The sequence below is a fragment of the Xyrauchen texanus genome, chromosome 5, assembly GCF_025860055.1.
Source record: "Xyrauchen texanus isolate HMW12.3.18 chromosome 5, RBS_HiC_50CHRs, whole genome shotgun sequence".
Taxonomy (NCBI): domain Eukaryota; kingdom Metazoa; phylum Chordata; class Actinopteri; order Cypriniformes; family Catostomidae; genus Xyrauchen; species Xyrauchen texanus.
The window spans coordinates 419,275-432,194 of NC_068280.1; the positions used below are offsets into that span (position 1 = coordinate 419,275).

General features: G+C 42.0%; 1 protein-coding gene across 1 annotated transcript; it reads right to left on the reverse strand.

Annotated features, from left to right (window-relative positions):
- Positions 1-2,168: 2,168 nt before the first annotated feature.
- On the reverse strand, positions 2,169-5,101 carry LOC127643419 (retinol dehydrogenase 8-like). Its single transcript, XM_052126149.1, has 6 exons — positions 4,996-5,101; positions 4,353-4,514; positions 3,951-4,130; positions 3,239-3,332; positions 2,472-2,655; positions 2,169-2,396 (listed from the first exon to the last, which is right to left on the reverse strand). The coding sequence occupies exons 1-6, from the start codon at positions 5,099-5,101 to the stop codon at positions 2,169-2,171; spliced, it is 954 nt and encodes a 317-aa protein (XP_051982109.1).
- Positions 5,102-12,920: the final 7,819 nt, after the last annotated feature.

The window sequence follows — 12,920 nt, forward strand, 5'->3', positions numbered from 1 at the left end:
AGTATAATTCAGTAACTCGCCAGAATGATCTAATAACTCCCTCACAGACCATATATTTCTGTGAAACCATTCTTCATATAAATGGGATTTGTTTCTGTGAAGAATTATTATTCCAGATGATGGCGTTATGAATGTGCGCTTGTTGATGAAATGCAGATAACTTTAATGGAAGTTTAGATATTTGAAAGTCACATTTAAGTAAAAATTCAATTCCACCTAATTTCTTAAACACAGATGCTGAAACTATAAACCAAAAACTATTAGAGTTGCATAAAAAACATTTTAGCCATTTCAATTTTAACAATTCATTCATTTGTTCAAAATCAATTATATTTAATCCACCTTCGTCATATGACTGAACTATTCCAGTCTTCTTGATTTAAAATGAGATTTATTCTTCCAAATAAATTGTATAAAGCTCGATTCATTCATTTGGATACAGAGGAAGATGGAGCGAATGCGATTGCTGGAAAACTCTGATTTGGACAATAAAACTCTGCCAAAAATAGAAAGTCTCTTTGTAAACAGTTATTTAAAGTTATTTTGGCCTTTTTTAACTTATCTATCAAATGAACTTCCATACATCTCTCTGTAATACCTAAATATTTAATTGTGTCCTTAACGGGGATTTGATTGATGTCACAGTGATGGAGGGACATAAATAAAGTGGCATCATCTGCTAATCGACTAATTCCAATTATTTCCCCAAACACTCCAGTCATGAATAATTAAGAGCATATCTGTTGCAAGAATAAATAAAAGGGCAGAAAGGGGACAACCTTGTCTTATACCACGTCCAATTGAAAACCTTTGAGACGTACCAAGAGGTATTAAACTATAATATAATCATCCTTATAATGTTCACAAATCGATCCCCAAAACACTGTAAGGTTTGGAACAAAAAGGAGTGCTCTAACATATCAAATGCTTTCCTAAAATCTAAAACTAAAATAAAACCCTCATCCTCCATCACTATAATCAATCTAATGTTATTAATGGAGCGACTGCTGAGATTCCACATGTATGGTCAGTTGAACCGACAGAGAAGTGACGTCACTCAAATGCGCTTCCAGACAATGATTATTAATAAACAGCTGAGTTCACAATGTTATATTCATTATAATGGAATATATTATTAGGCTGATACCTTTAGTTTATAGTGCAGAGGTAAAAGAAGGTTCATTGAATATTTTCAACTTTATTATGATCTACAGAATTTAATTTTAAACAGCCATAACTATAATATATATATATATATATATATAATGTTTTACAGCTGTAGGGAGTGTGTCCACAAAACTGTTGTTTGCAAAAATGAACAACATTTATTTAAGGGACATCATAAAACACCCCAATTTCATCATCTTGATTTCATGAGTCCTCTGAGGAGAGTTTGGATTGATAAAGAGTTGGTCAGAGTTGTGTCAGGCGTGAACTGCCCCTATAAAGATGTGCTCAATATGACCGATTATATATCTGGATGTCACTGTACTGTTCAACTGCAGATCACGTGATCACTGTTCGCACTCCTATTGGTAGCCGCCACATTGCATCACCGCTCATTAACATAAAGTTAAACTCTGCTCAACTTTGTTGCAGTGCCAATGTTCACCACTCAGGTTACCGACCAGCTGCACATTGAACAGACAAATGTAGATGAATAAAAGTGATCCAGAACATTCCCTTCCTGAGTAAATTAAAGTATTAAATGATCAAATGATCACAGTATGGCCGGTTGTGATGGTCTGCTGCACTCTGCACAAACACTCAAGTTCAATGTACGAAGTGTGTTCAGGTGGGATTTCGTTGGCGCGTGTGTGGCATTACCTGCTATAATGAATAGGGCACTAAACTGGCACAGATGGCGAGTGCAAATGAACTTTAGCGGGCACAATTCATTGTGTAAATGCAAAAACTCATTGGTAGCCATAAAACTATTAAACTAGACACAAATAACTAATAAAAGTATTTTATTTAACAAGACATTATCAGTTTTTAATCTCAAAATACATAAAGTGCTTAATAAAATACTGTTCTTACAGTAAATATGTGTTCAGTCTTTACAAAACTACACAGTCAAATCTATAAAGTGCTGTAATACTATTAAACGCTGAAACCGTGCTCATGTGACCTCATCTGTAGTGTGTGTGTGTGTGTGTGTGTGTGTGTTAGTTTGGTGAGATGGTTCTCCTCCGTAAGCATCCACAGGTGAGGCACTTGATGATGTTCAAACTCACTCGCATGATTCCTCCCAAACTAAACATCATGTGATAGATGGTCTGAACTGACAGATCGCCCGTCTCATCTGCAAACTTTATGGCCATGATGGGCGTGTACAGAGGATTCGTCATGTTATGGAAACGAGGATTCACCTCCTCTATCACCTTCCTCGTGCACTGCAGAGAGAGAGACGTTCTGTTAAACGCAAACTAATATCAACATCACACACATTCATTCACATGAACTCTGACCTTAGCGATGTCATCGGGTGTTTGTCCCAGCGCTTCAAAGATGACGACTGCAGATGGCAGGTAAATGTTCTTGAAGTAGTTGATCGTGTCGTCATCAGCACCTGGAAACTCTTGCTTGGAAATGTTTGCAATCATCTTCACCTCGAACTCTGTGTGTACGGGTCCCGGCTCGATCATCGCCATCCTGAGATCACACAGAGGTCCCGTGTGTAATTTACTGATGGTTTATAACACACAAGGTCACTGAAGCTGCTAATGTGGCATCTGTTATTGATACCTACGATCCCAAGGTTCACTCGTCAGGATTCTTGTGCTCCACGAGTGATGTTTGTCAATCCTGGTGCAGCAGATCCTCAGCATTGCACATTTTGGATATCGAACACACCTGACTCAGGTATTAGGGTCTCCACTAAAGAACAAATCAGTAGAATCAGGTGTGTTCGATACAGGAGAAATCCTAAATGTTGGGGTCCTTCAGGACCAAGATTGAGAGACATGTTGCTCTGAAGATACAGCTCAGCACATTGGAGGAATCCTCCAGAATTTCATACATTTCCAGCTCAAGTGTTTCCACGAGCGATGTTTGTGCTGTTAGACATCTGCACACCACCAGAGGGAGCCCTCACTCAAGAATTACTCTAGGCATCACTACTCTCACTTCCATGTGATTTCACTTTAGGTGCCAAAAACAAACAGCTGGACTGTCACTGACAGGTGTGAAACGGAAGATCAAATGGATAAATGCTGTTTTTGAAAGCGTAACTCACGTGACGTTAAACTTCAATAGCTGGATAGCAAGACTCTCACAGAATCCCTCCATGGCAAATTTAGATGCGGAGTAGACATCATTAAAAATCACACCTATAAGACAAACCAGTGTCAGGGATGATTAAAGGATGGGGTTAAAAAGGCATATAGATTTGCAGATGCATCCCAATCTTTGGTCGATCTTGATATCCAATCTTATTTTAATCCTCTACAATGTTAGTACACCAATCGTGTATGCCGCCAATCGTGTATGCCGCCAATCGTGTATGCCGCCAATCGTGTATGCCGCCAATCGTGTATGCCGCCAATCGTGTATGCCGCCAATCGTGTATGCCACCAATCGTGTATGCCACCAATCGTGTATGCCACCAATCGTGTGCTTCGTGACTGAAGTGTCCATGATGGCCACTGGCGGGTAAATGTTAGATTTCACTCCGCAGTGATTGAGAGGTATCATAGTGCAGTTGTACGTTGTGTGTTGAGAGTAAATGTGTAATGTGTGTCCAAACAACAGATCCACACAATATATTTATTCATTGAATAATGTATTCAGGATTGATATGTTCTTATACTAGCAGATGCTTGTATTCAAAGTCAGTCTGAATCTCTGCGACTCTTCACTTCTGTTGGGATTCAAATCCCTCTGGAACTCTAACCATAATCTTAAATCAGGATTTAACCCCTTGAACAAACACACACACACTCGTTTACCTTGCAGTCCCATCACGCTGCTAATGACGATGATGTGTCCAGAGCGTCTCTTCTTCATGTCAGGTATCACCTCTTTAATCATGCGGACCACACCGTAGAAGTTAGTCTCAAACACTTTCTTCATGTCGTCTATACTGATACTCTCTACCGGTCCCACCAGACCGATACCAGCATTATTAACTACACACACACACACACACACACACACACACACACACACACACACACAGATAAACTGTTGGATTATGCTGAATTATTTACAATAGAAACAGACGGTTAGATTATCTGTGTGATGAAGGCTAATTCTATCTTCTTAGACTAATTCAGTCATCTTAGACTAAGCACAGATTGACCACAAGCAATCTTGAGTGTGTGTGTGTGTGTGTGTGTGTGTGTACTCACTTAATACGTCTATACGTCGATCTTTGACACTGTTGATACACAGTTTTACAGATTCATCGCTGCAGACGTCCAGTGTGAGCACAGTCAGTGTTTTACCATACGTGTCACCTGCCATTTCAACTAACTTATCCTTCCTGTTTAGATCCCGCATGGTAGCAATCACTGTACAGAGGGAGACAACTAGTTACTGAACATGGAGGACTAGTTATAGAAAACACACGTAAAGAACTAGTCACTGAACACACAGACACTGAGATCTATTTAATGAACTAGAGAACTAGTTACTGAACAAAAAGAGAACAAGAACTAGTTACTGAACTAGAGAACTAGTTATAGAAAACACATGAAGATAATAGTTATATAAAGCCATACTGTATAAAGTTCATTATTGTGTTTCTAGTGTTGATGTGTGAGAGGAATATCCATGTTTATGAACAGCGTAAGGATGTTTACATCTGTATATTCAGTATATGTTCTGTATCTGAGATGTTCAGGTCCTGTCCAGAGTCTCAAGGTGAGTTGATTCACTTTGAGCTGTTTCTGGCTCAAGGATGTTGTTCTGCACAGCTTTACAACAGGTCCGTGTTACTGTAGATACAGTTGTGTTCTGTCTGACCGTGAGGATCACTAATGTTTGTCTTACCATAATATCGTTTCATCTCGTCTCTCGCGAGCATCACGGCGATGTGCAGCCCGATCCCGGACGAGCACCCGGTGACCATCACCACTTTCTGTCCCGCCGTTGCCATGGATTCACCGGAGAAACGGATACTGACCGAGCGCGAGTCTGTTCAACTCTCTTAAAGCGGATCATCACACGTGCACGCGCCCGGATCACTGCAACAGTTTCTGAATGATGCATCACATGTGGTGAACCACCGAATCCACCGAAGCACAAAGATGAAGATTATTATTATTATTATTTATTTTTTTTTTTGAGAAGTGGAGACTGATATTACACATAAAATGAATAATTTGTAAAAGTATAGAATTGAGTTACACAACACGAGATGCACAATGAAAATGCTTCTGTTTTACATCATTTTTCATAGTGTTGCTTTCAAATGACATCATCATCATCATCATCATCATCATCATCACAACTGCTTTTCAAGTGCTGATAACATGAATGTGAGATTTCAATAAACTGCGAACAAACAAAGAAACTACAATTCTTAAAAAGCATTTTATTTTTAATGGTCCTATTTTCTGGTAAAAATATTTAAACATACTTTAAAAAAACAAGAAAAAATTAAGCAAATAGTTGTTTCTTGTTATAAGCATAAACGTTACTCAATTTAGTTGCAATTAAAAGTAAATATGACTTATTGCAAAAGTGTTTATATCATTCTACTGGCAAATGTTCAATCTCTGGACAACAAGTTCTGCGAGCTGAGAGTGCGGATCTCTTACAGTTTCCTTACATCCAAATCACTCAGTCATCACCTCCACACAGTCCAAGATCATCTGGACAAGAGGAAGGGAAATCATATTAAAATGTTGATTACAGTTCAGCTTTTAATACTATAATTCCCTCTAAACTCACCAGGAGGACCAAGGATTTAGTCCATCTTTGCGTCAGTGGATCTCCAACTTCCTGACTGACAGGCCTCAAGCTGTAAGGGTGAGCAGACATGCCCCCCTCAGCACTGGAGCCCCCCAGGGGTGTGTTCTAAGCCCCCTGCTGTACTCCCACTACCTTTGTGAAGTTTGCTGGTGACACTGTTGTGGTGGGCCTGATCTCAACCATCCTAATAATGGACTCTTGTCAGGGAAACACTTCCGCTCTCTGACGGCCGAAACAGAGAGAATGAGAAGGAGCTTCTTTCCCCCGACCACCTGTGAATCAAGGACAACACCAGGACTAGTTTCACTATTCACCACACACTTGAAGCAATATTACACTCTGCATTATCATATTATTATATAATCATTATTATACATCTATAACATCAGCTGCTGCTACTCTCCATCTGTCATCATGCATCATATTCATACTGTGTACTTACAGTACTTATCCTATTTTATTGTGTATTTGAGTGTGTTGTAAATTGTGTTTTTTTACTTCTATTACTCTATATCTGTATATATAATTGTATTGTATACTGTGGGGAGAAAAGTCGTACCAAGTATTTCTCTACATGTCATACTGTGTATGTTTATGAATGTGACCAATAAAACTTGTAATTTGTGTTTTATTAAACATTTCATGTTTCCTGTTAACACACATTTATAACAGATTCTCTTCCTCAGTTTGTGATTAATGTAATTGCTGCTGTTGTTAATGATGTTTAAGTCTTCAGGGGTTGGGGTAAGAAGAGGTCAGGGTCAGGTCCTAGGCTTGACCTTTGACCCCAACTTTACAGAAAAACACACCTTTTTTGTGAAATAGTGATGAGGAGAAAGAATCCAACATTGACATGAGTGTGTGTGTGTCTGTGTGAGTGTCTGTGTGAGTGTGTGTGTGAATGTGTGTTTATTTTGTGAGTGTGTGTGTGAGTGTGTGTCTGTGTTTGTGTGTGTATGTGTGTGAGTGTGTGTGTGTGTGCGTGAGTGTGTGTGTGAGTGTGTGTCTGTGTTTGTGTGTGTATGTCAAGTCAAGTCAAGTGGTTTTATTGTCATTCAACCATATACAGTTAGTACAGTACACAGTGGAATGAGACCTGAATGTTCCTCCAGGACCATGTGCTACATAAAACAACATAGTACAACGACCATCTCTTTTGTTTTGTCCACATTCAGAGACAGGTTGTTGGTTCTACACCAGTCCGTTAGCCGCTGCACCTCCTCTCTGTATGCTGACTCGTTGTACTTCACCACGGTCATGTCATCGGCGAACTTGATGATGTGGTTTGAGCTGTGCATTGCTGCACAGTCGTGAGTCAGCAGAGTGAACAGCAGTGGACTGAGCACACAGCCCTGGGGGGCCCCAGAGCTCAGTGTGGTGGTGGTGGAGATGCTGTTCCCGATCCGGACTGACTGAGGTCTCCCAGTCAGGAAGTCCAGGATCCAGTTGCAGAGGGAGGTGTCCAGGCCCAGCAGGTTCAGCTTTCCAATCAGGTGCTGGGGAATGATTGTGTTGAATGCTGAGCTGAAGTCTATGAACAGCATTCGAACGTATGAGTCCTTATTGTCTAGGTGGGTGAGGGCCAGATGGAGGGTTGTGGCGATGGAGTCGTCTGTTAAATGGTTGTGACGATACACGAACTGCAGTGGGTCTAGTGAGGGGGGCAGCTGGGTCTTAATGTGCCTCATGACGAGCCTCTCGAAGCACTTCATGATGATTGGTGTAAGTGCGATGGGACGGTAGTCGTTGAGGCAGGACTCTGAAGAGTTCTTTGGCATGGGGGTGATGGTGGTGGCCTTGAAGCACGTTGGAACGACGGCGCTGCTCAGAGAGATGTTGAAGATGTCGGTAAGAACATCTGCTAGCTGGTCTGCACATCCTCTGAGCACTCTGCCAGGAATGTTGTCAGGTCCAGCAGCCTTCCGTGGGTTGACTCTACGCAGAGTTTTCCTCACAGCCGCCGTGGTAAGACAGAGCACCTGGTCTTTGGGAGGAGGGGTGGTCTTCCTCGCCACCACGTTGTTCTGTGCTTCAAACCGAGCGTAGAATTCATTCAGCGCATCTGGAAGGGAGGCATCTTTGTCACTGGCAACTGATGTTGTCCTGTAGTTGGTGATGCCCTGCCACATGTACCGTGTGTCACAGCTGTCCTGGAAGTGACTGTGGATTCTCTGGGCGTGTGCGCGCTTTGCCTCTCTGATGGCCCAGACAGTTTGGCCCTCGCTGTTCTTAGGGCAGCCTTGTCACCTGGTCTGAAGGCGGAGTCTCGGGTCCTCAGCAGCGTGCGCACCTCCGCAGTCATCCACGGCTTTTGGTTGGAGCGTGTGGTGATGGTCTTGGAGAAAGTGACATCATCAATGCACTTGCTGATGTAGCTGATCACTGATGCTGTGTATTCCTCCAAGTTGGTAGAATCGCCATATGTTGCAGCCTCCCTGAACATGTGCCAGTCAGTACACTCAAAACAGTCCTGAAGAGCAGAGATGGCTCCTGCTGGCCAGGTTTTCACCTGCTTCTGAAGCGGTTTTGTGCGTCTGACGAGCGGTCTGTATGCTGGAATTAACATAACAGAGATGTGGTCTGAGTAGCCGAGGTGGGGGCGGGGCTCCGCCCAGTACGCGCCTGGGATGTTTGTGTAAACAAGATCAAGCGCGTTCGCCCCTCTCGTTGCAAAGTCCACATACTGATGGAATTTAGGGAGCACTGTTTTGAGATTCGCATGGTTGAAATCTCCGGCGACAATAAACAGTCCGTCAGGGTGAGCGTTCTGCAGTTCGCTAATAGCCCCATACAGTTCACAGAGCGCTTCCTTAGCGTTAGCGGTGGGGGGGATGTAAACTCCGGTTATAATAACAGTGATGAATTCCCTTGGTAAATAAAAAGGTCTGCATCTAGCTGAATGGCGGTGTCCGGAACTCTGTCGCTGAGCCACGTCTCCATGAAAACAAAGACGCAGCAATCTCTAAACTCCCGCTGCGTAGTCTGCTGGAGTCGGATGTAGTCCAGTTTATTGTCCAGGGAGCAAACATTTGAGAGCAGGATAGACGGGAGAGCTGGCCGGCTAAGGTTTGTTTTAGCCTAGCATGGACCCCCGTCCTCTTGCCGCGCTTTCGCTTCCTCGCACACCGCTTACGACGTCCCCTCCCCTGGGCTCCGGCATCTAGCGACGCCGAGGACTGGAGGCCTGGTCTCCGCAGCAAGCCGAGTTGCATGAATCTTATATTTTAGCAGTGTCTGGCGATAGTAGACACGAACACCGGTTGCTCCGATGTCCATGTGCCGTAAAAGGTGGGCTAAGTGACAAAAATAGTGAAAAAAATAGCACCATTTTGGATCTGGAGTGGCCGCTACTGGAGCGGTAGTGTAGCGGTTAGCGTGCTGTGCTACGAACCTGGTGACACGAGTTCGATTCCTGCTCATGGTCAACACCAGTGATGATTATCCGAACCGGTCCCGGGCCTCCCCTAGGTCGACTCAGCCTAAAATGAGTACCTGGTGCGGTGTGTAAAACATCGCCACTGGGGAGACAAAGGCGGTCGGGCGTGGTGCTGGTCACACACCCCCTCATGTACCGTTCCGGCCTTCAGAGGTGCTCACTAACAGCACTTGCCCCTACAGTCTGTTAAGGCTAAATGGGGGATCTTTGTGTGTGTGTGTGTGTGTGTGTGTGTGTGTGTGTGTGTGTGTGTGTGTGTGTGTGTGTGTGTGTGTGTGTGTGTGTGTGTGTGTGTGTGTATATATCAGGGGCGTGTCTAGGGTGAGGCTGGGGGAGGCAGTGCCTCCCCTAGGATATGCTCTGCCTCCCCTGAGAATTTGAGAAATAATCTGTCCATCTGATCAGAGGCGGCGGCAGCCGATTTTGCCGGGGCTGAATGTTTTGAGTGTAGCCCCGAATGTATTTTGAATAGTTGACTGACAAATATGAAACCGGACAAAAGCCTATGTAAACCCCCGAATTCATAAGTTGCCTTATTTCATTTTGCTTTGGCTTTGCACATACTGCATACAGCCTGTAAAAATAGACATAGGCATAATCTAGCCTATAGAATAAGTTCCTTTGCTGTCGGTAGCCTATGGGCGACTCCGTTTCTTCCTCTCTGTTGAATATGCAGCAGGTAGAGGAGGAGCTTGCACAGTCGTTGACATCAACTAACGTTACTTAGTGGCGAGTTAACGGCAATTAGCAGGAAAGACAGCAAAAATGAAGCAAATGAGGCTTTGGGGATTTTTCCGAAAGAAGTCAGTGGATAAGAATTCACATTTGTTTTTGTCCTTAAAGTCTGAAGATCATCATCTAGCTGGCTTTCACCCACAGCAGGCTAAACCTCAAGAGTTGTAGCCTCTAACCTCCATGTTTACGTTGATACAGCTTGGTAGCTCCGAGTTAACGCAGTCGCCTCATCACGCGGTTCGAGCCCCGTTCGGTGCGTACATTTCTTGTTTATCAGGTGTTGTTTTCGCTAAGGATAACCAATAAGCTTTAACATAAAATGTATGTGTGACTTGTTTTGTGATATTAGTTTGTAGGAAATATACACTTTGATTTGATTAAATGGTTTTGTAGAGTGTAGCAAAGATGAGCAACAGACTGAGGAGCAGCAGCAGCAGCTGTGCCAGAATCAGGCATGGAAACTGGTAACAATTAATCATTCACTTTACTTTAGAGAAAGTTAAAAGTGAAACATTGTTTATCTCAATGATCCTAATGAAAGGATTTTGACAGATGAATTATTCTCATAGAGATGATGAGAATTATATACAGTTCGATGCCATAGTGTGTCAATGAACTTAGACTAAAGTCATTCATGTATTGCTTTAACTTAGGATCTTATACATCATTTTGACTATGTCAAAAAATATAAATTATTTATATTCAATATTTTTTTACCTCACTTTACTCACTATAATATAACTCTTTTGTGATGACTTTATGTTAATGTACATGAAAATTCAAGAATCATGATAGATCTAAGGGCAATCCCACTGATCTGCTCTTCCCAATACATTTTCTTCAGTGGTATTGGTCTACAATTTGACATATGTAGCACTTGATGAATTAGTTGTTTGAAGCTGATTTGCAATAAGTTATGTGCTGTATCTGTTCTTTTGCATCACAGATGATTCGGGGAGGAGAGAGGATGTTGAGGATAGTACTAGAGTGGAAGATTTAGGAACTGTAGAAACAGGCCCAGCCAGAGCAAAACTCAAAGAATACCCTCTCACCAGCTTTGGACTACAGGGAAGTGGTTGCTAGTGTGAAAATAAAAAGGTCTGGGCTAATCCCCGGATGTCCTTCAATGCTGGAAACGCCTCTGCATCTGATGATAAATTACAATTTAAAAGTGGATTGTTTTGTGCATATTTTTCCATCGCTAGCAGATGAGTGAGGTCTGACACAACACAAATCCAGTTTAAGCCCTATAGTCTAATAGGGGCCCTGTGCCTATCTCTGGGTTCCTGGCTTAGAAACAGATATGCACTAAAACAGATTGTGTGTAGTATAGCTTAATTTTGCGCCGATTTTTTCAATTGTTTATGTTGCCCCCCCAAACAAGCCAAATGCCCCCCAAACATGATATCCTGGTAACCCCTCTGGTGTGTATATATATATGTGTATGTGTGTGTGAGAGTGTGTGATTGTGTGTGAGTGTGTGTGTTTGTGTGTGTGTGTGTGAGTGTGTGTTTGTGTGTGTGTGTGTGTGTGTATATATGTGTGTGTGAGAGTGTGTGTTTGTGTGTGTGTGTGTGTGTGTGTGTGTGTGTGTGTGTGTATATGTGTGTGTGAGTGTGTGTGTTTGTGTGTGTGTGTGTATATATGTGTGTGATTGTGTGTGATTGTGTGTATGTGTGTGTGTGTGTGTGTGTGTGTATATGTGTGTGTGAGTGTGTGTGTGTGTGTGTGTGTGTGTATATGTGTGTGTGAGTGTGTGTGTTTGTGTGTGTGTGTGTATATGTGTGTGTGTGTGTGTGTGTGTGTGTGTGTGTGTGTGTGTGTGTGTGTGTGTGTGTAAGTGTGCGGACCCTTAGGCTCAGTTCAAGCAGGAATTTGGAATCTGCCGCAGCACATTTTATTTTATTAGTTGGGCAGCTCAACATCTTGTTCTGGCGTGCTCATGTGTGTATTGTTGAATGGGGTGGGGTTGGTGAGAGAAAGTGTGCTTCAGTAATACCTTTAAAATGGGTCATTATTAATTATGAGCTCTGATGAGGTTAATACTGTATGCATGACACAACTGAAAATCTCTTTCACTAAGTGGAGAAATCTCACAAAATCTATCAAGAAAATATCCAAATTATATTTCATCCCAGAAAAATGATATTCTTCATAAAGAAAGTGAAGCCTTGTGACCTTTAAGATTTGTTATATTTGGACATTATTTTCATGGACACTGTTTTTATGTTTTTTAAGTGTTATATGGTTGTCGTTTGTCTTTTTCTTTTCTCTGATGATGTATTTCATGTCTTTATCTGTGCAGATGAACTACTTTTGTCCTTTAATTTGGATATAATGTGAAAAAAACAGATTCTGAATCATATCAAACAATAAACTGATGGTAAAGACGAGGTGAACAGACAAAATGTGCTTCTAATTATGGAGAGACAGAATATTTGATTTGTGACAAAGCTGTTTTAAATTGCTGTCAAATGTGTTTGTTACTTATTAAAATGACACTTGATAAATCAACAATAGAATAACTATGAATAAAACGCATAATGATTTTTCTAACTGGATTTATTTTGGACTGTTAAAATGTCTTTAAATTATCCTAAACATAATTTATACAACCTCTAAAAGTAGACCTGAGGAGAGAGACAGACAGAAGAGAGAGAGAGAGAGAGAGACAGACAGACAGAAGACAGAGAGAGAGATACAGAAGTGTGTGAGAGAGAGAGAGAGACAGACAGACAGAAGAGAGAGAGAGAGATACAGAAGTGAGAGAGAGAGAGAGACAGACAGACAGAAGTCAGAGAGAGAGAGACAGACAGACAGAAGACAGAGA